This window comes from Schistocerca gregaria, chromosome X (assembly GCF_023897955.1).
Source record: "Schistocerca gregaria isolate iqSchGreg1 chromosome X, iqSchGreg1.2, whole genome shotgun sequence".
NCBI classification, from domain to species: domain Eukaryota; kingdom Metazoa; phylum Arthropoda; class Insecta; order Orthoptera; family Acrididae; genus Schistocerca; species Schistocerca gregaria.
In genome coordinates, this window is record NC_064931.1 from 739,241,078 (window position 1) to 739,266,876 (window position 25,799).

General features: G+C 37.8%; 1 protein-coding gene across 1 annotated transcript in view; it reads right to left on the reverse strand.

Moving 5' to 3' along the window:
* Window positions 1-4,732: 4,732 nt before the first annotated feature.
* The window catches only part of LOC126299561 (uncharacterized), a 280,185-nt gene continuing 259,118 nt past the window's right edge, over window positions 4,733-25,799 (reverse strand). Inside the window, exons 12-13 of the mRNA XM_049991559.1 lie at window positions 14,462-16,214; window positions 4,733-4,894 (exon numbers count right to left, since the gene is read on the reverse strand). Coding sequence (XP_049847516.1) covers window positions 4,815-4,894; window positions 14,462-16,214 — 1,833 coding nt within the window. The 3' untranslated portion in view covers window positions 4,733-4,814. The remainder of the gene's footprint in view (window positions 4,895-14,461; window positions 16,215-25,799) is intronic.

Below are 25,799 nucleotides of genomic sequence, written 5' to 3' on the forward strand. Positions count from 1 at the left end.
CTCAAGCAGGAACACAATGTATCCTATAGGCATCTGCTATCAGCTCTCATCTCCTCATGGAGCATAGTGTTTAAGATATTAACATATATAGATACTGCACCAAGCTGTAAATCTGGAATTGTGGATGATACTGGAATGAATTTTTCACTCTGCAACGGAGTGTGGGCTGATATGAAACTTCCAGGCAGATTAAAACTGTGTGCTGGACCGAAACTCGAACTCGAGACCTTTGCCTTTCGTGGGCAAGTGTTCTACTGACAGAGATATTCAAGCAAGACTCAAGACCCGACCCATAGCTTTAATTCTGCCAGTATCTTGTCTCACCTTCCAAGCTTCACAGAAGCTCTCCTGCGGACCTTGCAGAACTAGCGCTCCTAGAAGAAAGGACATGGTGGAGACATGCTTTAGCCACAGCCAAGGGGACATTTTCAGAATGACATGATAAACATATTATGGATCTTCAGTCCATTATATTTGCAAACCATGTGAGTATGCCAAGACTTTGCAGTCTCTTTCTCACCCATAGTGGTATAAATGTGTGTCATGAATGTTGGTGGATGAAATGCATCTTTTTCTTTGTTCTCAATTTCAAGCCTGTTTATAACAGCTACTCAAACCTCTTTAAAATCAGTTTAACTGAGATGTTATTGCTGCAGAATGGAAGGAGGTTCAAAATACGATCACAAGAGAGTGTAAATACAAGAAGCTTTGCAGTGGTCTCATTATGGATATCATCATCATCATCATCATCATCATCATCATATTGATAGTTGCAAAGATGCTAAGGCTTCCAAGACAGACATAGTTCTGCTCAAAATGGTGAAAAAGACCTCCTACTGCAGCTTGGTATCTGTAATACCACTGAGGCAAGAAAGGTTATATTAAGATGTGTCCCAGAAGCCTCACTATTAGAGTTGTGTGTGATTTTTCTTCAGGTTGTGTTGTAAGCTTCAGAAGATTGAAAGAGACATGTACTTGGTGTTGACTGCATAAGGAAAGTTACTGTATAATGGCCTCCTATAAGCTCAGCTTATCAGTAGTGGAATATTATCTCCTTAGCTCACAGTGGAAATGAAGTGACTAAGGAGGTAAAAGCAGTATATAAAGTTCCACCTCAGCTGCACATCTTTTATTGTAACACAACTCCTGCCTCCTCCTCCTCTCTCTCTCCACTGAACACAACTAGTTTCAGATACACAGATCCATTTTCAATTAGTGCCTGAAGAAAATACAGAAAAAAGTAAACAAATGAGGTAGCTGTATCATCCATTTATTTAAAAACAACACCAGCATACTTGCTTTTAAATCAAATGCAGTAACAACTCATGTACTGCTCAATACAGGGAACCCAATACAGAGGAAAAGTAAACCATTAAAAGGAGCTGGCATGCAATAACAATTATGAACAGTCCATTGTTCATTTTGGCAAACATAATGCCATATTTGTGGATGATTACCCAAGGTATAAGATTATATCTACACTCATTTTACAGAAAACACTCAAAAACTGGTATCAACGATAAAAGTATAATTAACCATTGGAAAGATTAAAGATAATCAAAAAAGATATGCACACTTGTAATCAATGGTTCTTGGATTTATAGGATAAGCAAAGAAACATGCTATAGTTTTGTGATGTATGTTAACTACCAGGAGAGATGGATTATATACATAGCGATCATAACTGAATGTCAGACAGTATCTTGCATCTGAAAAGTTTGGTAGCATGGCTCCAAACTAAACTGATATCACAGAGGTATACATGAACTTTCAGAATAAGTGCAAAGTGCAGTCAAAGCTGCATTACCATGTCCACCAAAGAAGTGCAAAGCAGTGGTGATCATTAGACACATTAACTTTTTAATGTGTCATTGCAGTTATAACAAAATAGTGAAGAGAATTTGGACTAAGGAACATCTGGATTTGGAAACGCACATCAAATGATGGTACATTATGTGTCTGTCCTCGCAGTTCTTGAGGGTAACACATTGACAACCAGCTAGAAAGACATAATCCACTGGAGATTTTACAAAAAGGAACTAAGATGGTCTCTTACCAGTAGTCAGGGGACTATCCCACCAAACAAATCCAGCTGAATGAAGCAAGAATGTCTTTTAGGCTTCTCTTTAATGCCATGACATGGTTTAATGCCCTTTATCATGAATAGGTGTCATGGGACAATCATCGGACATAGAGAATGGTAAGTTATAAAGTTCTTCAGTGTTTGCACTATAGTGCCATCTGGCTCTCTCTGTGATAACTCTTGGCTGGTGGTGGCAGTCACTTCTGTAAGATATTCTGCCACTGTCTGGTTATGTCTTACTGGGTTGGTCTGGAGACTTCCATTGCACATGAAATCTTTAACCCGATGTCTCCTGCTTCACCCTGAAATCCTGATGATGGGCCCCATAATAATATTGACTTTGTGGAGTGACTGATGGTGTGCATGAAATAAAACTACAATATCTTCTTGCTGTCCTTAATGATTTAGCATAGTTTTCCTTATATGCCTGAAAGTTTGTTACGTCTTCTGCAGGAACTGACAGGTATGTTAACAGTCATGGTGATATCACAACAAGGAACATGCTGCCTTTAAAGACATCCTAAAGAGTTTGGAATAGATACTTTAGCAACATGGTGGAACATATTTGTCAAACAATCCATCCATTCCATCATGTTGTAACAATGTTGGCTACATAGCATCCAGTTCACCTTCTTGGATATTCATTTTGGCAGCTTCTGAGATATGTATTCTGACTGGAGAATGGTGACTAGAGTGCTAATCATCTACAAATTTCCACTGAACAGTGTCAGTGAGGACTAGAAAGCATATTCAGATGGTTCAAATGGCTCTGAGCACTATAACATCTGAGGTCATCAGTCCACTAGACTTAGAAGTATTTAAACCTAACTAACCTAAGGACAACACACACATCCATGCGCGATGCAGGATTTGAATCTGCGACCGCAGTGGTCACGCAGTTCCAGACTGAAGTGCCTAGAACCGCTCGGCCACAATGGCGAGCTAGAAAGCATATTAACCATTTGAGTAATCAAAGGCTTTTTCTATCATAACAATGGAATAGATGCCTGAATGTACTCTTTGAGAATAGCAATGAATAAACCTGCACAGTTTATTACGTATTTTAAGTGTGCAATGAAACATGGGGTATTAAGACATCCATGCCAATGAATCAGGAGAAAAAAAAAGAAAAACATGGTAATTCCAGTTGTTAACCATTGGTATCCTTTTTTACTAGTGTAAATTCAAAGGTTAAGAGATTGATGATAATGAATGACACCACATCATTTCTCAGATGTGTGCAATACCCCATCTTCAGGAGATATATTGTTTCTGATAAGGTAAGACTACAACAGTGCAAATCCTGGACAAGTGGGTATTCAGAGGGAGAGACAACAAGTGGTAGGTATCACTGATGAACAGTGGCATACCACCCTCAGCCTTTTCCACTCTTGAGGTTGTCCTTTCTGTAGCACAGGGATCTTGGGGGGGCTTTGGGATGAGTCTCCTGAGAAAGAAACATGTTGCTCTTACCTGTGCTAAGAGTCTCAGTTTGCCCATATGAATCCTGTATGCACTGAACTATGGAAGCCATCTCACTGGTTAGTTAGTTTCTTCTTTTTCTATCATTCTGTCTTTGACCAAATAACTGCCCAATTATCTGAAGGTTTGGATTCATTTTATGGAATTTTTGTTGTTAGTAGTCTTCTCCTTCTGTAAGAAGGTCAGTAGTGTAGCAGCAAGGGGGGAAGGGATGGGGAGCCGACAGTGGCAACTTATTTTCATCTGTTTCTTCATTTTGTGTTGTGTGTTGTTTTACACATTTTTCTTTGCCATTTATGGTTATGAGACCAAAAATGAAGTGCAGTTGCAGCCCTGCCCGCTTACAAATGAATACACAACTACATGAAACAAACTATTATCAGACAGAACACACTGAGATACAGAAAATATGAATGAACACAACAAGAAAGAGCTGTATTGTGTCACCAGGTTTTAAAGAAAAAGAAAGAAAGAAAGAGAAGAGAAAAGAGAGAGAGAGAGAGAGAGAGAGAATAACATTGCATACATGGTCCATGTGCCTATAACCTTACTGCCAGGAAAGCGTTTGCACATTACACAATACAGTGAAATGGGCATTATTTTCATCAGCAGAAAAAATTCTTCAAGGGCATGAGAATGGCTTGTCAGTGCATCAGGGTACAGTTGTGGAGACTACCCAATAAATACTTCTCTAATGATTAAAGTGCAAAAGAAATCTAGGAGTGCACATATGAATATAAGAGAAGGTATTTTATCAAAGTATGACACAATTAAGAACATATTTATAATACTCTGTTTATCTTGCAGTTAAAAATAACTATCACTGGTGTTTTGTAACTAAATTTTATTTTTTGTTGGCAATCAATTGCAAGAGACAACTTATAGTTTTTTTTCTTATTTACTAGACAAACAGCACTGAACTAGTAACTGAAAGAGAATGGCTACAAATGCTAACAACATAATTATAATAATCTTCTTCCCTGAATAACAACACATGAAATATTTTTGAATAGTTGAAAATGTAACACAAAAACAATTTAATATTGTATACATCTGTTTCTATCTTGGTTCAGTTCAAGCCCAGTTTTTACTCATTTGCTGCACAGCATACAAAATACATAGGTTCTGTTAAACGAAATCATCAGTGTAATTAATTAAAAACAGTAATGTTTTGTATAAATTTTTATTAGGTGTAAAAAAAATAATTTTGTACTGAACAACACATCACATACATTCATAACACAGAAATTTACCTCTCTGAAGTATCATCAGCTATAACATGATGTACCTTAATGTACTGATGAACAAAATCCTTCAAGAGATCATCATCTGCAAAAGAATAGTAAATTTATTATATCATTGCTGCTAATTTATCATGCACAAATATTTCAAGTCACAAATCTGAATACAGCAGAGAGTAATGTTACAAATAATGAATCTGACTAAAAGTGACACCAAAATATTCACGGTTAAGAATATGGCAGATTCACAAGTGGATGCTTCAAGAGCCCAAAGGGAAAAGTGGATCTAAAATATCTCTGGATGAGATCCACAAGTCATCCACTCTCATACTATATCGTATCTCAACACTGGTTCTCATTTCCTGGAAATTTTATCTGTCCTGTCTTTCATTATTTGTTTAGAATATTTTATTTTCATCAAAACATTATATGTCTGAGGAAACCAGAACTTTTAATAATGCTGTAGGTACTACTGCAGCTCCCATCTGCCTGATTATTGAGGGCTTCAAAGGTGCAATAAATATTTTTTGAAGTATGTACTTCATTTTATAAAACATCCATATTGCTGTAACTTGTGTGTGCACTGCTGCATAGTTCGTGCATGAAGTTTGTGCTTGATACAGCCAGTAAAGGCCATCTGGCCTGCTAGTATTACAGCAGGTGCGTGTGCTGCCTGCTGACTGCACCCCCTGTTAGAACTAATGACTATACAGGACAGAGTGCAAGAGTGCAAGACTCCACCAGCCACTTGTGTGTTGTCTGTTGTATGTATTTCCTCTCTTATGTTTTTATGCTTTTCTATATAAGAAAGCTTTTGACAATGTTGACTGGAATACTCTTTTTCAAATTCTAAAGGTGGCAGGGGTAAAATACAGGGAGCGAAAGGCTATTTACAATTTGTACAGAAACCAGATGGCAGTAATAAGAGTCGAGGGGCATGAAAGGGAAGCAGTGGTTGGGAAAGGAGTGAGACAGGGTTGTAGCCTCTCCCCGATGTTATTCAATCTGTATATTGAGCAAGCAGTAAAGGAAACAAAAGAAAAATTTGGAGTAGGTATTAAAATTCATGGAGCCGAAGTAAAAACTTTGAGGTTCGCCGATGACATTGTAATTCTGTCAGAGACGGCAAAGGACTTGGAAGAGCAGTTGAACGGAATGGACAGTGTCTTGAAAGGAGGATATAAGATGAACATTAACAAAAGCAAAACGAGGATAATGGAATGTAGTCAAATTAAATCGGGTGATGCTGAGGGAATTAGATTAGGAAATGAGACACTTAAAGTAGTAAAGGAGTTTTGCTATTTAGGAAGTAAAATAACTGATGATGGTCGAAGTAGAGAGGATATAAAATGTAGACTGGCAATGGCAAGGAAAGCATTTCTGAAGAAGAGAAATTTGTTAACATCGAATATAGATTTATGTATCAGGAAGTCGTTTCTGAAAGTATTTGTTTGGAGTGTAGCCATGTATGGAAGTGAGACATGGACGATAACTAGTTTGGACAAGAAGAGAATAGAAGCTTTCGAAATGTGGTGCTACAGAAGAATACTGAAGATAAGGTGGATAGATCACGTAACTAATGAGGAGGTATTGAATAGGATTGGGGAGAAGAGAAGTTTGTGGCACAACTTGACTAGAAGAAGGGATCGGTTGGTAGGACATGTTTTGAGGCATCAAGGGATCACAAATTTAGCATTGGAGGGCAGCGTGGAGGGTAAAAATCGTAGAGGGAGACCGAGAGATGAGTACACTAAGCAGATTCAGAAGGATGTAGGTTGCAGTAGGTACTGGGAGATGAAGCAGCTTGCACAGGATAGAGTAGCATGGAGAGCTGCATCAAACCAGTCTCAGGACTGAAGACAACAACAACAACATATAAGAAAGTTAGTGTTCTTGGATTTGAATGCACATTTTAAATTATGATGTAATTCAATTACACACACATCACTAATAACAAATAATGGATGATTACGTATTTCACACAATGATGTAGAAAGCAAATAAAACAAGAATGTGTCAACAACTGCAACTGAAAGACCAAACTGCTCTTGTCTCTATCCCAGGCCCAAATGAGACAGGCAAGTGACAGTAAAAACACATCAGAGGAAAATCCAATATGGGATATAACCTGTATACAGAATGAACCAGCCAAGACAGGCCATCCCAGATATTTCAAGAACAAGTAAATATATCAAGGTGCTGTTTTAGCTAAGTTATAGCAGACCTACAGTCTCATTCAATGCACTCAGTTACTATCATCTCTTCTCACACCCATTGCTGGTTCTGGAGTGTCAATTGCCTGTGTGCCACATATTTTGCTGTTCCTACCAATGATTATACTCTGTTAATCATAAGAATAAACATGATATAAACAAACAGAAATGCGGTGATTGGTCAGAAGGCGTAGCACACGTATAGTGGTGTTGTTATGCTCTCAGAAGAAGGCCCTACTTATGTATTAGATATATTATTACTTAGTTACATTTGATGAAACTGTAAAATATTCTAATGTATTAACAGACATCAATGTTTCTCTTAATCATGCCTTAGCTATGTAGTCTTTATGTCAAAAATTGTGTACAGTCATAGTCACTGTATTGCCATGTTCTCATTGTCGTGCTGTTAACACACAGTATGAAAATGGCTGAGGCCGTTTCCTGTTTTGTAGTGAAACACGCATGGGGAACACGGTTACAAAGTGCTGAGAAATAGATTGCTCTAAATGTTTTTCATAAATTTAAAGAAAAAAATTGGTTTTGACTTTTCCAAAGGACTGTATTTGATGCATATTAGATACAGTCTCTTTTTTCGTTCGGTTTGAAATACCTACATCTCGTAATTATGAAATTAATCATGATTTTGCTATGGATGATGTGCATTATCTTGTTTCTAATTACAAACTGCACGTGAAATTCCTGTTTTCATTCCAAATATAAATTCTTAATCATTGATATTTTATGAAAGATTATTAATAAAGGTTGCTTAAATTAAGAAAATGTATCGATTTAATTTTTAGGCAAAAATGAAAAACCAAATACTCTTTATTTGGACTATGTCCATTGTTTTATATCACAGGTGTAGTCTCACATGAACCAGAATAGTAAGTGTTGTAGAAATTTCAGAAACAATCATTTTCACAGCATCAAGCACACCATACAAATGTTGCATTTTTACATTTGCCACTGTACCATTACAATATGAACCCAACAGAACTGACATGAAGTCAGGTTAAGGGATTTGTCACAAGAAATAACGAGACTGTTAAGCTGCCAGACATACTGGAAATAATGCACGCAGCTTTTTCACATGTCACTGCTGAATGCTGCGGGACACAGAGTGGCATGTCATGAAAGAGGAGGAGAAAATGTGGTGCCTGGATGACTTTGTGGATTCTGTTGTTGATCGTCTTGTTATCAATGTAGCAGATGATAGTTCCAGAAATGAAATAAGTTTCTCGGAGTCAGATAAGGAAGGAGCTAAGAGAGTACCAGACGACTGACTATAATTATACCTCCAGTGGCTTCAGTATTCAACAGTGTGGTGAAATTCCTAAAGTTTGCTTTTACATCACACATAGTTTGCTCAGATAATTACCCTGTGTTTATGTTAGGAATTTCCATCACTCTTTTCTGTAAGTAGAATAGTATGTTAGGTGAGGATGAGAGCATTTAATGCTTTTCGCCTGGTCACCTAATAATTGTGCAGTAGTGTTGGGGGTCTGCTGCATATTATTTCATTTTAAAAAAAAATTAAATGACACTCGAAGCTATATTGTTTCTTTGCTCATCTTTTTTTACGTCTGGACTGCAACTGCTCACATTGTTTTAGGTTAGTTGGACCAGCTGGCTACCAAATGCTGTCCAAGTTTAATGTGCCGGTAAAGCTATTGTCCCGCATTATCACTCAATCTATGTGCATGTAACACAGCATATAACATATCCTTATGATCGTACTCAACTGTACTGGACACAGATTGGCTTCTGCTCCACGTGAAAAAAAATCCAATGAGATTCAAGCAAATGCGGACAAATACATGGTGTAATGTTTACATCAGGTTTATTCTTATGATAAACAGAGTACACAAACTACAAGTTCGTATACATTCCATTACATTCCCAATCCCACTGAAATTAGAAGAACATCCTTTTACTACAATATTTATCTATCAGAGGCAACAATATTTTTGATATCTTTGTATGACATGCAATGAATACAAAATCCTTTTTTTGTTCAAAACAGAACAATACAAAATACTTGTACACAACACTGTCAAAAGGTTAAATGTATGCATGTGTTCCACAGATCTAAAAATTTCCCTCTTTGTTTTCTTATTTACCAACTACTGATTTACATTTGTTAATTCCAAGTTTTCATAGTTCCCACTCTATGACCAGCGGTGCTAGATCATTAATATGCTTGAGTCCCTGGCATTCTGAAATGTGTTTCTGTTGTCCGAGTTCAGTGAAACTGCTGTTAACTAATGCATTGCTTACTGGTAGGGTGAGTATAATTGTCAATGCATTAATCAGGTTAGGAAACAATGACATCAAATTATTCTTATTCTTATAATGGATCTGACCCGTGTACAATTCCATTACTCAAATATCTGTGTTATTTCACGGTCACCACTGCCTTCATTAAAAATGTTACTTCCTTTTTAACTTGAAGGAAAGTATCTAAATTCAAGAATGATTTCAAAATTTCTTCTTCAGCCAAAACTCAAGATTAAAAATGAAACTGCAGTATGGTATGATATGTTCAGAGATTTTAAAGATTTTTCTGATCTAAATTTCATGCAATATTAGCAGTTGCTTGCTACACATGTATTTTGAAGTATTCTATAGTGTTTCTAATAGATATAAATATAACAAGGAAAGTTCTATACACTGATGAGCCGAAACATTATGAAGCTGGTCTGATAACTTGTTTGTCTGTCTTTGGAACGGAATACATCAATGATTCTGTGTATCAGGGATCTGACAGTTTGTTGGTAGGTTTGTGGCATTAGATGTCTATACGTGGGTCATGTAATTCGTATAAATAACGAACTGCTGATTTGCGTACACGGTGGTGATTCCTGATAGCGGCCCAGCACAGTTCTGACTCTGAGATATGGACAATTATACTGCTGAAAGGTGATACTGCCATTGGGGAAGACATCAAGCATGAAGTGATGCCAATGGTTCGCACCTCTCACTGTGTCTTCATTTATTACCACAGGTCCCATACATGTGCAGGAGAATATCTCTCATACTGCTCCCATCAGCCTGTGTACATGGCACTTTCTGCACATTTTGAACCATCGTTCACCTCGATGATAGCATTTGTGGAGATGACCAGTGGCCTACAGTAGCAAAAATGTGATTCAAAAGCAGACATGTTTCCACTGATTGATGGTCAAATACTGATAATCCCATGCCCACTGCTACTGTAGCTGATGATGTCATTGGGTCAACATGTGATGGTCTGCTGCGGAGTTCCATGTTCAACAATGATGACGAATGGTGTGCTCCAAAACACTTGTGCAAGCACCAGTGTTGTACTCTTTCAGCAGAGACACCACAGCTCACCATCTATCCTACTTTATATAGCAGACAAGCTTCCGAACAACGTGTTCTGTGAAGAGTCCAAACCCCACATTCTGTGAAGAGTTGTGGACATCCAACCATCTAGCACCTAGTTGTAGTTTCACTGTCATCCTACCTCTTTCCACAGGTGCTCATAACAATAGCATACGAACATTTGACCAGATTCACCATTTTCAAGATACTTGTTCACAGGCTCTGCATAATAATAATCTGCCCATAATCAAAGACACATATCTCAATGGATTTCGCCATCTGCAGCCCATATCTTTGCTAGGGTGATCCCCCATCTGTGTCTGCTCCAGTTAAATACTTTTGTAACCCCATCATGTGGCCACAATGCCACCAGGCAGCATCCAATGTCACAATGGGCAGTGGTCATAACGTTTCAGCTTATCAGAGTACATTAGGTGTATAGGAGGCCACTCACGAAATAGCAGAAATGCTGAGCTGTAAACAGGTACACAAAAGAGAATGAGAACTTTGCTACTTTTTGAAAGACATCCTTTAAAGAGCTAGAGCACAAATATGTATGCGCATTCCCTCCTCCAACTTCAGAGGCATAAAGAGGGGGAAGCAGTAAGTGGGTTTGATGACAGGCAGTTAGCAATTTAGAGACAGGCAGTAGGTGTGCAGGATAGGAACATAGGAGGGAGGGGCAGGAGGTGCACAGGCCAGGGATGGTACATATAGGCATGATAAAAATGATGTGTGAGACATGGTTTGGGAGGATGTGACAGGACCGAGGATGGGGAAACTGTTTGGTGGGGGTGTGGACAATGGTTTACCAGAGATTGAGACCAGAAGTATTGTAGAAGCAATGAATGTGTTGCAAGACTAACTTCCATCTACATAGTTTAAAAAACTGGAGCTGGAGGAAGGACACAGATGGCACAGGTTGTACAGCAGCCACTGAACTCTAGCATGTTGTGCTCAGTAGTTTGTTGTGTCACTGGATGGTCAACACTGTTCTTAGCCACTGTTTGGCAATGGCCATTAATTCTGGTAGACAGGTGGTCGGTGATCATTCACAGAAATTGCAAAAGAGCTGTTATATGACATAACTGCTTTCACATGTGGCCCTCAGTCTCATGGGATAAGATAGCTCATGACAGGACTTGTGTAGGATGTACTGGGTGGGTGGATTGATCAAGTCTTGCATCTGGGTCTTCAACAGTGATATGAACCGTATGGTAAGGGAATGCGGGTGGTATAGGGATGGATCAGAATGTTGTGTAGGTTAGATGGGTGACAGAATATTACTGTAGGAGGGATGGGAAGGATCATGGGTAGGATGTTCCTTATTTTTAGGCATGATGATACATAATCAAACCTCGACAAAGGACATGGTTCAGCTGCTGCAGTCCAGGGTCATATTAGATGATTGGAAGATGGGGGGAGGGGGAGGGGCACTCCTTTGCAGCTCATTCTTGGTGTGGCACATAATTTCTGTTTGTGAACTAGGTTTGGGGCTAGCGCCTGTCTGTGACAAGGGAACTCATCACTAGAAGATGCACTAATCATGAGTGGCCAGACTTTATGGGAGTGATTTTTTGGTGTGGAAGGGCTGACAACTGTCAGAATCTGAGTACTGGTTTTGATTAGTGGGCTTAACACACACAGAGGTATGGCTGGAGCCATCAGAGAAGTTGAGGTCATTGTTAAGGGAGGTGACACATTGGGTTGAAGAGGACCAAGTGAAGTAGGTGGGAGAGAAAGTGTTGAAGTTGTGAGGGAATGAGGATAGCATGTCTAGGTCCTGAGTCCAAATAATGAAGGTACCATCAATGAATCTGAACTAGAGATGGGATCTGGGGTTTTAGAAGATTGAAAAGATTTTCCTGTAGGTGGCCCATAAATAGGTTGGCTTAGGTAGGTGCCCATGGCTTTGCTGTGAATATTAGTGCTGTGTGATGATGTAATTGATATGGTGCATAAGGAATGAATTCCTCTCAAAGGAGAAGTAGTTGTGTATGTTGATGTGACTGGTATGGTGTATTAGGAATGAGTTAGTGGGCTTGGTGTCAAAATGACACTGGGAGAGGTAATGTTCAATAGCAACAAGCCCACAGACATGAGGAATGCTGGTGTTAAGGGAGGGGACATGAACAGTGATTCAGATGGTACTGGAGTGTGGATGGTTGAGTCAGTTGTGTGTATCTTTGATATGAGTGGATAGGCTGTAAGCAACAGTTTGGAGCTGCTGGTCAATAAGAGTGGAGATTCTTTTGGTGGGAACACAATAACCAGCTATTGTAGGGTGTTGAGGATTGTTGGGTTTGTACCACCCTCCTATGTCAATCTGTTCATGGGACATCTAGAGGAAACCTTTATAGCCTCCCAAACCACCTTGTCTGGTTCAGGTTCATTAATGGTATCATGTTTATCTGGATCCAGGGCCCAGACAGTATCATTTTTCTTCCACAGCCTCAACACCTTCTCTCCTATTCTTTTCAACTGGTCCTCCTCAGCCCAATGTACCACATTCCTGGACATTAACTGTAACCTCTCTGATGGCTCCATCCATACCTCTGTCCATATTAAGCTCACTAACCACCAACAGAACTTGGATTTTGACAACTTTCATCGCTTCCACATCAAAAACTCACTCCCATATAGGCTGGTCACTCATGGACTGTGTACCTGCCATGATGAGAATTCCCTTGCCCAGTATGCTAAAGTTCTCACATAGGTCTTCACAGACTGACACTAACCCCACCCTCTCTCAAACCTAACCCACAAACAGTTTACCTGCACCATATCCTCACACAGCCGTAATCCTCCCACCATCCCCAAGCATTAGCTGCAAAGGAGTGTTCCGCTCACCACCCAGCACCATCTCAAACTGCAGCAACTGAACGATGTCTTTTGTCAGGGCTTTGATTATCTATTGTCATGCCCAGAAATGAAGGGCATCGTACCCATGATCCTTCCCATCCCTCCTAAAGTGGTACTCTATCACCCAGCCAACCTGCAAATCATCTTGGTCCATTGCTATGCCACTCCCAACTACTTGCCACAGGCATCATATCCCTATCTGCAGGACCTGCCTAGTCCACCCAACTAGTACATTCTACTCCAGTTTTGTCACAGGAGTATCCTGCACCATTAGGACCAGAGCCACCTGTGAAAGCAGCAATGTCATGTACCAGCTCTGTTGCGATTTCTGCCAATTACTTTATTTTGGCATGACCACCAACCATCAGTCCACATGAATGAATGGCCTCTGCCAAACTGTGGCCAAGACATGCTTCACAAGCACTGCCATCTGGATCCTTCTATCCAGCACTGTTTACATTTCTATTATGCTTATTCTTCTTTGTACAACTGGAAATACAGTCTCCATATTTAGGTTTGTAGCTGAGCCATTTCTTACATACTTATAAAAATGCCTCTTCAGATCTGGCTCTAGTTAGGAATTTAACAAGCTCACTCAAATTATTAAGATTTTCATTTATGTAGAAGTGTAAAATTTTAAAAAAATTACTTACAACACTAATTAAACAATGTGGCTCTGTATAATGACTGAGCAAACTAACTTACAAGATGATATCTAATATAACAAACACTGAGCTGCAATGCTGCTGGAGTGAGCTCTGCCTACAGTATTTACTTCATAACATTTGAAGAAAATAAAGTACTGACAGCTTCATTTCTGGATTGGGGAAGTACCATGCCACGAAATAACTTTATGTGAATGTTCAGATTGTTTCCTCAATAATTTAGCCAGAACTGAGGTAGTGTTTGACATGCTATCAACAATATATGAAATGCAAATGAGAAACAGGTATGGGAAAGGGGGCGGCACGGAGGAGGGGAAGGAAGATGAGATGACAGGAGAGTAGACATACGAGTTGAACAGCAATGAGTTACTTATATAATAAAAAATATTTGACCTGGAAATACAGCTGATTTTCCATTTTGGTTTTTCATCATAGTACTTATATTTACCTTAAAGTATGTTTTAAACAGTTTTCAGTTCAATTCCAGTTGACAGCATATAAATAAATGAATGGATAAAAACTCTATGTTAGGAAGATTAACACTACTACAAGACAAAATACACCTACCTACAGTAGTGTGTTCCTCCATGTATTTATGAGCCAGATTTCGGGCTATGAGCTTGAACAGGTTTCTTGAAGTTATCTGATTTTGTTCATAGTAGGGCATTAAATTTTTCACTATCTTTTGTGCAACTTCAGCTTTTTCACGCATTTTTTTGACATCCTTATGAGCAGAATGATGTTCACCTTTTCTGTAAGGACTGCATGATGGCTTTCCTTTAGTTACAGTGCAACCTAATGTGCTGCCCTTAGAACTTAGTTTTACATCAGTTTTCATTTTGTTGTAGGTATCTTTTAAGCATTCCTGGTATGGTGATAGCACAGCTTCTTTGGTCTCAGTTTCACTCTTACCAGTTACATTTGCTGTATCTCTGATCTTGGCGTAAAGATCAGTGTTTCTCCAATTCAAAATTTTCTCATCTTTTGCAGAAACACTAACCTGAGTTTGAGAATGCAAGATAGGAACTACTACATTTTTTTCAGCTTCATTATGTACACTTTGCCTTACATTGGAACTCAGGTTGGCAGGTGAAGTTTTTCCTGTTTGTACAGCACAGACTTTAGTTTCATTCCATTTGGTTTCAGGAATCAAATTCTTTTCAGATAAAATGTCTGATATTCCCTGCTTGTTACTGGATGTTAATCCATTCTCTTCGCTTATGTCAGGTGTTATCTTTCTCATTCCAGTATCGAAACTGATCTGCGGAATTTGATTCCCTTCTTGAGTATTAATTTTGGTATCACTTTGAGGAGAGGGCACTGATGATTTTGTATCAGTCTCATTGCCTGAACTACATCCATCATCATTAGGCAATGAAACAGTGTTTGTTTCTAAGTTTTGCGAAATGTCACTACCTACTACTGCTTCATCTGCTGAGATTTTAGTCTCATCCTGCAGGGTACAAACAATTTCATTTTCTACAGGTTTATCACTGTCAGAACTAAGAGTACCACTGTTTGTTGAGTCACATTTGAGTTCAGTATTACAGAGCTCCTTTCCTGTTTCACTGCCCATATCTGACACAGAAGTTTCATCCTTTATGATGGTCTTAATCTGTTCATTTTCTGCATTTCCTCCACTGCAAAGAGGCAGAATTATGTTCTCCTTACTGTCTGCACTAAAAGCTGATCCAATGGAGTCCTTTTTTGTAGTGTTTAAAGTGTCCTTACTATCTTGCTCTTTCACAACTGGACTGTTAGAGTGAGATCTGTGTTGGTCAGATGAAGGTACAGACTTTTTGTCAGCTGCATCTAAAGATTCTTCTGAATCTTTCCCTGGTGATTCAAAGGACAGTGATCCTTCATTAGAAAAGACTGTACGTTCAGAATCAGGGTAGCTTGAGTCTCTGTCCTTGCATTTATTTCCAGATCCAGAGAACGATATACTAATGTCTGAATCTGCAACAGTATTTGAACTGTTACTCCTGTGAGAGTATTCTTTTGGCATGTCTTTTTGTATAGTTAACTTTGAAAAATCTTGAAAATATGATTTTATACTTGGCTGTTGGCGAGATTTGTCATCTCTTGCAGTAGAACTTGAAGTTGTATAGTTCGCAGTATGTGCAATACGTTTTGCATTTTTATAAGCAGATAATAATTTTGATGCTTGAACAAATGATGCAAGTGCTGTTGTTGGGCTGGTGTCTGGGTCAAATGTATTCTGTCCATCCTGTCTTTTGGGAGTATGTCTGTTGCCAGCAAAGGCCTTAACAGTTTTATGTAATGACAGTGCAGCAGTTTCCTTTTTTATCTGGGATATCTGAAATGGAGAAATATTTTATTAACTCACACAAAAAGTAATAACCCCTGTCAAAACTGTTCATCTGTATGCATAAAATTTATCAATGATGTCAGCAGATAAAACATAAAAATATTCCAAAGATATGCTTAATTGAACAATTATATCACTTGAGAAGTGTGGTTCTAGGTATTAGTTCTAAGTACAGAAATTTATCTTGTACCATATACTGCTTGGAAAATATTATTTCTAATAATATAGGAAAAAGTTAAACAGTACATGCAGTAACAACAATAGTTTTCTGGATACAATTACACCTCATATTTAGTGTAAGTATTCATACAGCAATAATTTGCAGTGTTTAACATTATAACTGAAACAATAATACAGCTGCTGAACTGTCTAGAAGTTGAAAGATGCAGTCAAGTAGGTACCAAGATCTGGAGCTAAAACAATAGTAAATATGAAAGAGGTGTGTCTACAATCAGAGCCATTTAAAAAATTTGTAACTGTAGACATACAAAGGAACCTATTGAATATCTCATAAAAATTAATTTAGTTCAAGGGCTGGTTTTTATAGTAAAATCTATTAATATTCTTCACCCCAAAGTACACTGCTCCTGTAGAGACGTTAAAGATAAAACTAGGCTGCATAGAAGTATACAAGCAAATATTCTATCCACACTCCATTCAAAATGAAATGGGAAGAATCTCTAATACAGGGTACAATAAAAATCATCCTCAGTCATGCACTTTGAAGCAGTTTGCAGAGTATAAAACTTATATATTTAATTTAAAAGTGACTGGTAGGTTGTGGATAATAACACAGAAGCCTGCAAAGAGGGACTAGTTCTTAACTACTATCACTCTGAACCAGCTTTTGCATCAAAATGTGACAGAACATAGATCAAATAAGTATGTTACACAGATCAAAAGAACACACTGGTTTGAATACCACGGTGAGTCATGTTGGTGCTGTCTAAGTGCTTAAAAGAAATTAATTTGACATTACTATCATGGAGCATTCAATTCTGTGAAATAATAAGTGGCACAGAATTAACATCCTGAAAGATGCTGAATGCAACAGTGGAAAAAAAGTGTCCCAAAATTAAACAGCTCATGTTGACATCTAAAAAAGTGAGTCTATAAAACACCATATAGTTACAAAATACCACAAAACTGAAGGCACTGTAGTATTGGGCAGTAGGTAGACACTGTTGACCAACACTGCGAGGAAAGGAATGAGAGAAAATATTGCGTCCACACCATCCAGAGAAATCAGTCTTAGTGGAACATGCAGCTTGATGAAAACAAGTGCTATGTTCATTTGTGGCCTCGGAAATGAATGCTGGCCATTAAATGGGGTGGACAGACAGTGGTACGCAGCACAGGAGAGTAGCAGAAAGAGTATTTCTTCATGAGCAGAATCATGTGCTAGTTTTGTTACCTAGAGTGCGAGTTAAACCACTCATTGAGTTGTGACAGTAATGATAATTTTGTATTTTCCTGTTAATGATCAAAGGTGTAATGTCGGGTGCAGAAAATTCAGAGTGAAGGAAGACATCAAACCATCACTTTACAATATATTCATGCCAAAATTCATACCTGTCTGTGGTATCTGATGGGGTCTGAAGAGGTTTAATATGTTCCAAAAAATTAGATATTGTGAAGAAGTTTAACCACCAGTGACATTACTATTCTTTCTATGTAAATTATCAACAACTCTAAAATTAAAGGAAACTTTGTTAATTTATCTGAAATGTAAGTCACCATAAAATGGGGGTAGAGAAATTAAATGTTATCTACATTTTGACAATATTTTCATGTTGTTGTTGTTTTCAGTCCTGAGACTGGTTTGATGCAGCTCTCCATGCTACTTTATCCTGTGCAAGCTTCTTCATCCCCCAGTACCTACTGCAACCTACATCCTTCTGAATCTGTTTAGTGTATTCATCTCTTGGTCTCCCTCTACGATTTTTACCCTCCGCACTGCCCTCCAATGCTAAATTTGTGATCCTTTGATGCCTCAGAACATGTCCTACCAACCGGTCCCTTCTTCTTGTCAAGTTGTGCCATAAACTACTCTTCTCCCCAATCCTATTCAATACCTCCTCATTAGTTATGTGATCTACCCATCTAATCTTCAGCATTCTTCTGTAGCACCACATTCCTAAAGCTTCTATTCTCTTCTTGTCCAAAATATTTATTGTCCATGTTTCATTTCCATACATGGCTACGCTCCAAACAAATACTTTCATAAACAACTTTTTGAAACTTAAATCTATACTCGATGTTAACCAATTTCTCTTCTTCAGAAACGCTTTCCTTGCCATTGCCAGTCTACATTTTATACCCTCTCTACTTCGACCATCATCAGTTATTTTACTCCCCAAATAGCAAAACTCCTTTACTACTTTAAGTGTCTCATTTCCTAATCTAATTCCCTCAGCATCACCCGACTTAATTAGACTACATTCCATTATCCTCATTTTGCTTTTGTTGACGTTCACCTTATATCCTCCTTTCAAGACACTGTCCATTCCGTTCAACAGTTCTTCCAAGTCCTTCCAACATTTATACGGAACCCAAACCGATCTTCCCAGGTCGGCTTCTACCAGTTTTTCCATTCGTCTGTAAAGAATTCACGTTAGTATTTTGCAACTGTGACTTATTAAACTGATAGTTCGGTAATTTTCACATCTGTAAACACCTGCTTTCTTTGGGATTGTAATTATTATATTCTTCTTGAAGTCTGAGGGTATTTTGCCTGTCTCATACATCTTGCTCACCAGATGGTAGAGTTTTGTCAAGACTAGCTCTCCCAAGGCTGTCAGTAGTTCTAATGGAATGTTGTCTACTCCCGGGGCCTTGTTTCGACTCAGGTCTTTCAGTGCTCTGTCAAACTCTTCACGCAGTATCGTATCTCCCATTTCATCTTCATCTACATCCTCTTCCATTTCCATAACACTGTCCTCAAGTACATCACCCTTGTATAGACCCTCTATATACTCCTTCCACCTTTCTGCTTTCCCTTCTTTGCTTAGAACTGGGTTTCCATCTGAGCTCTTGATATTCATGCAAGTGGTTCCCATTTCTCCAAAGGTCTCTTTAATTTTCCTGTAGGCAGTATCTATCTTACCCCTAGTGAGATAAGCCTCTACATCCTTACATTTGTCCTCTAGCCATCCCTGCTTAGCCATTTTGCACTTCCTGTCGACTTCATTTTTGAGACGTTTGTATTCCTTTTTGTCTGCTTCATTTACTGCATTTTTATATTTTCTCCTTTCATCAATTAAATTCAATATTTCTTCTGTTAACCAAGGATTTCTCCTAGCCCTCGTCTTTTTACCTACTCGATCCTCTGCTGCCTTCACTACTTCATCCCTCAAAGCTACCCATTCTTCTTCTACTGTATTTCTTTCCCCTGTTTCTGTCAATTGTTCTCTTATGCTCTCCCTGAAACTCTGTACAACCTCTGGTTCTTTCAGTTTATCCAGGTCCCATCTCCTTAAATTCCCACCTTTTTGCAGTTTCTTCAGTTTTAATCAACAGTTCATAACCAATAGATTGTGGCCAGAGTCCACATCTGCCCCTGGAAATGTCTTACAATTTAAAACCTGGTTCCTAAATCTCTGTCTTGCCATTATATAATCCATCTGATACCTTCTAGTATCTCCAGGATTCTTCCATGTATACAACCTTCTTTTATGATTCTTGAACCAAGTGTTAGCTATGATTAAATTATGCTCTGTGCAAAATTCTACCAGATGGCTTCCTCTTTCATTTCTCTCCCCCAATCCATATTCACCCACTATGTTTCCTTCTCTCCCTTTTCCTACTCTCGAATTCCAGTCACCCATGACTATTAAATTTTCGTCTCCCTTCACTACCTGAATAATTTCTTTTATCTCAGCATACATTTCATCAATTTCTTCATCATCTGCAGAGATAGTTGGCATATAAACTTGTACTACTGTAGTAGGCATGGGCTTTGTGTCTATCTTGGCCACAATAATGCGTGCACTATGCTGTTGGTAGTAGCTTACTTGCACTCCTATTTTTTTTTTTGTTCATTATTCAACCTACTCCAGCATTACCCCTATTTGATTTTGTATCTATAACCCTGTATTCACCTGACCAAAAGTCTTGTTCCTTCTTGCACCAAACTTCACTAATTCCCACTATATCTAACTTTAACCTTCCCATTTCCCTTTTTAAATTTTCTAACCTACCTGCCCGATTAAGGGATCTGACATTTCAATGCCAGTTTTCTTTCTCCTGATAACGACATCCTCTTGAGTAGTCCCCGCCCGGAGACCTGAATGGGGGACTATTTTACGTCTGGAATATTTTACCCAAGAGGACGCCATCATCATTTAACCATACAGTAAAGTTGCATGCCCTCGGGAAAAATTACGGCTGTAGTTTCCCCTTGCTTTCAGCCATTCGCAGTACCAGCACAGCAAGGCCGTTTTGGTTAATGTTACAAGGCCAGATCAGTCAATCATCCAGACTGTTGCCCCTGCAACTACTGAAAAGGCTGCTGCCCCTCTTTAGGAACCACACGTTTCCCTGGCCTCTCAACAGATACCCCCCATTGTGGTTGCACCTACGGTACGGCCATCTGTATCGCTGAGGCATGCAAGCCTCCCCACCAACAGCAAGATCCATGGTTCATGGGGGTAGGAATATTTTGATAATGAAAATATATATGTCGCTTCAGGACACATTTAATGTCTTAGTTTTATCAACTGAAGAATTTCAAATGTGTAATCTCATCTGCTCAATTGTAGATACAAAATTGTCCCGAGATTTGTTTAGCATTGGATGAATCTGCCAATTCTTCTGCCAGTTGGTAGTAGCCTCATAACTGCAGAATAATTCTGCCCTTTATTCAATAAAATACACTACAAATAATCTGATAATGTTGTATTTTTATGAGAGTGTGATGATAATTATGGTTTGAGCAAAACTATTCTCACATCTTGGAATACATACAGTGCAGGATGTAAGGTTAGTTATATTGTGGCATAACAATATGCAGTGCGGTAGTGGCTGCAAAACGTTGTAAAGTTGTGAAGGCAGTAAATTAACTGGCAAATAAAAGATTTATTTTGGATAATGAAAACAAATCAAAGGCATTATGGTCAGTCATCAAAGTTGAAACAGGTGCCATAGAGGCCATGATCCTCAAGATAGAGGATGAAACTATTATAAATCCTGCTCAAATTTCTGAATTATTAAATGAATTCTTTACAAATGCAAACAAATCAAACATAAATGTAGAAGATTTCCCAGATTACAGTAAATTTCTTCAACATTGAGCAATTTGAAGATGAACTTTTCAGTAAATTTACCAAAACTACTGTAAGAGATAAAGAAAATGTGGTACTAACACTAAAAAGTAAAACATTCACAGGATGGGATGGGATACGAATGAAAGTGTCAAAAACAGTCCCTAAAATAATTGCACAGCAACTATCTATAATAGTTAACCAGTCCCTTCAAAAACGTTATTTCCCAGACACACTTAAGTACGCACTAGTAAGCTCAAAAATCAGTATGGATTTCAAAAAGGTAAAACCACAATATCTGCTATAAACCAGTTTGTAGATAAAATTAGCTGTTCTGTAGGCAACTCACTGCATGCCATAGGAATTTTTTTGTGACCTATGAAAGGCCTTTGATAGTGTGAACCACTCCTTACTACACTGTAAACTGGAAAATTATGGAATTAGGAGCATGGTATTAGAATGGATTAAGTCCTATCTAACCAACCAAAGACAAAAAGTGATTAAAGCATCAAAGAGAGGACCATATAGTTCAAAGTGGAAAACTATTTCACATGGAGTACCCGAAGGTTCTGTCTTAGGCCCCCCCCCCCCTTTTTTTTTACGTAAATGATCTACCATTAATATTGAGTGTCATTCAATTTTATTTGCAGATGGTACATCTGTAATCATTGAAAATAACAGTACTGACAATTACCCAAATTGTATTAAATACACTAGCAAAATTAGATACCTGGTTTGATTTAAATGGGTTAAAATTAAACATGGGGAAGACTCAGTTAATGCAGTTAAAAAAAAAAAAACAAGCAAAATTAAATGATCTTCAGTTCAGTAACAGAAACCAAGATTTTCAGGAAGCTAGTTGTGTGAAATTCCTTGGAATGCAACTGGATAAAAATCTATCATGGGGCTTACAGGAATACAACTGGACAAAAACCTATCATGGGGCTCACATAGACAAAACCTTGCAAATAAATTAAATAGTTCAGCATTTGCAATGAGGATATTGTACAATGCTACCAGTATGGGCATAAGAAAAGTAATATACCACAGCTACCTTGAGTCAGTAATAAGGTATGGAATTGTATTTTGGGGTAACTCAAACCATGTGTGTCAATTATTGAAACTTCAGAAAAGCATCATTAGAAATATGCACAATGTAGGGCATAGAAAATAGTGTTGCCCATTCCTAAACAATCTGGGTATATTAAGTGTTCCCTCACTATACGTATGTGAGTTAATTATCTTTGTACACAGTAACTGTGATTTATTTGTAGCAAATCATTTTCAACATGATTATAACACCAGAAATCAAAATAATTTTATGCTGCCCACCCACCGTTTAAAACTTTATGCTCAAACTCCACATTATATACGTATGAAAATTTGTAACAAAGTGGAAGGAAGAGAACTGCTCAGCATAAATTTTGATACACTGGAAAAAATCTTATATGAGAAACTAGTGCAGAAATGTTGCTATTCAGTAGAAGAATTCACGAATGACAACATGAAAATTTGAGCAAGAGAGAGCAAGTACTTAGGACTGTTAATTTATTAAAGTTTGTTATTTTTAAAGAAAAATTATTAATTGCTTAATTAATTATCCAGTGCAGTATATTACGAGGGTCACTCCGAAAGAAATGCACACTATTTGTTTTAAAATCTATCTTTTATTCTACATGTTTGAAAGTTTCTTCAGTGTCGTCACATATGCATCAGAATTTATGGTGGTTCCACTTGGCATGATATTGACAAGCAAGAGTCCTTCGGATTTGAAAAACACCATAGCCATAACTTTTCCAGCAGGTGTGGTTTTGAATTTTTTTTCTTGGGTGAATTTGCATGATGCCACTCCATTGACTGCCTCTTTGTCTCTGATGAAAAATGATTGAGCCATGTTTCATCACCTGTCCACCATTCTCGCACTGTTCCAAAAGGTCGCTGCATACAATTTTTTTTTTTCTTCATGAACCACTGTCAACATCCTGGGAACCCACCTGGCACAAACCTTTTTTAACGCCAACAATTTCAGTATTCTGCAAACACTTCCTTCCCCTAACCCAACGTAGCGTGACAATTCGTTCAGTGTGATGTATCTGTCAGCAGTCACCAATTCATTAACTCTCTGCACATTGTACGAGGCCTGCCACTGTGTGGACAATCCTCAATATTGCTGTGCCCGCTTTCATCACGTAACCTGCTTGCCCACCGACTAACTGTAGTGCGATCGACAGTAGCATCTCCATACACCTTTTCCAACCTCTTGTGGATGTTTCCCACTGTCTCGTTTTCACAGCACAGGAATTCTATGACAGCACGTTGCTTCTGATGAACGTCAAGTGTAGTAGCCATCTTGAACTTTCACACCTGCAGAATGAAAACTGTATTTTTACAAAAATAGTGTGCATTTCTTTTGGAGTGACCCTCATATATTACTCATATTATAAGGAAAATTGTAAACCAGTTTTTGTGTTTTGATGAGTGTCCAGTACATTAAGTCAATGGCTTGAAATTGTATGTTATGAGACAATAAACTTCTATTCTATTTTATTCTATGCTCTTGCCATGTATATCACTTGCATTAAAAATCACATGGCAGATGTCACAATACGAATAGTTTGTTTTGTTAAATACTGGAATGTGAAAGTTCATGTTATTAAGTGCTTCATGTTATTAAGTCAGCAAATTTATGACTTAACACGTTGATCGATATCAGTGATAACCATACCCAACTGTGACACTAACCTGATGACAAAATTTCTTGCCGACCTGGAATACATTAACTAAATAAAATCTGTTTGACTACTGCAGCCTTGAGGAAAGAACAATGAGAAAATAAGGTAGGGAGCTTACAATGGGATATGCGACAGAGGACTTTAAACACCACGCTGTCTTTAGATCGAGCTGATCCATTCCAGCAGCAAAAGAAAAAACACGGTGAGTCCGCAAACAAATGCTTACAGTGTCTCAAAAATTCACCAAGATTAGTGGTGGTTAGAATTTTGCAAATTATATATGCAGTAATCCTATATAATGGTTGTTGGCACTTTTCACTGTGCAACAGTATAGCTCAAACTATAAAAAATGGCTAGTAGAGCTAATATAATTGATAAAGTTAAATGTGTAGAAAGTGTGTTATTAGATGATTCAGTGAAAGAGGATATCATAGAAACTAAAAATACTGAAAGTAGTGGAGATTCAGATTTTGATTCAAATGTTCCAATGTTAACTACACTCTATGAATGTTCAAGAATCTGAAAAGAATGACTTGCATTGTGTTTTATTGTTAAAGCTTGTCCAGTGAATTAATTCTAATATTCATGGAATTAATTTGAGTATTCAAAAGATAGATGCTAGAATGAATTCTAATAGTCAAGACATGGATGCTAGGATCAGCAAAGAAATAACACATATTCAGTGCAGCATAACTGAGTTATTAATGGGCAGATATGATGAACTAAAACTTGAATCAGAACCGGATTGCAAAAATGTTAAAATTGAAATCAAGAGTGTAAAAAGGGAATTAGTTGAACACAGCAGTCAGCTAATGAAACAGGTAATCTCACCACTCAACAAAACACCAAAACTGCTAAAGTGAAACATGACTTTGTAATAAAATGTAACAAAAATTTTAAATTGTTTATGGGTGTTCAGGCACAATATGTAGCATTCAAAACTAAATTTAACGGCATTAATGATACTACCAGATGTTGCGACAACAGTGTGGATGGGTTTGACCATGAAACATTAAAACAGGAAATTAACAGGTTTTTGAAGAAAAGAAATCGTGATTTTATAGTACCAGCATTATACCAGGGAGTTAACAATAACTCCAATTGCAGAAACTTCAACCATTCCACCAAGAAAATGGAACACATCCAGTCGCTTTCATGGAATTATTTTGTAATGCTTTCCCAAATACATATTCTGAGGGAGGAACAGTAAAAATATGTGTAAATTATTTGGGAGATAGTGTACATACAGCCGACCCTTGTTAAACTGAATTTCAAGTGACCAAAAAGTAACAAATCTGTTTTAATGAAGTATGAATTAATGACTTTTTTGTAAAAAATATACCACTGTTGAGTTCACTTTTTATTTTGGTGTGGGTATCAATGAATGAGGGTGATCTATATTCAAGACATTTAAGAACAAATAAAAATAACTACACAGTATATGTACAACAGTATTTCTGGCATTTGTTTAATTGAGGAATTGCATGTACATATTGTCTAATCCTTGTTATCATTTTTTCCAAACAATACAATTACACACCCGTTGTGAAATAATATTGTAGAAATTGAATCAAATAATA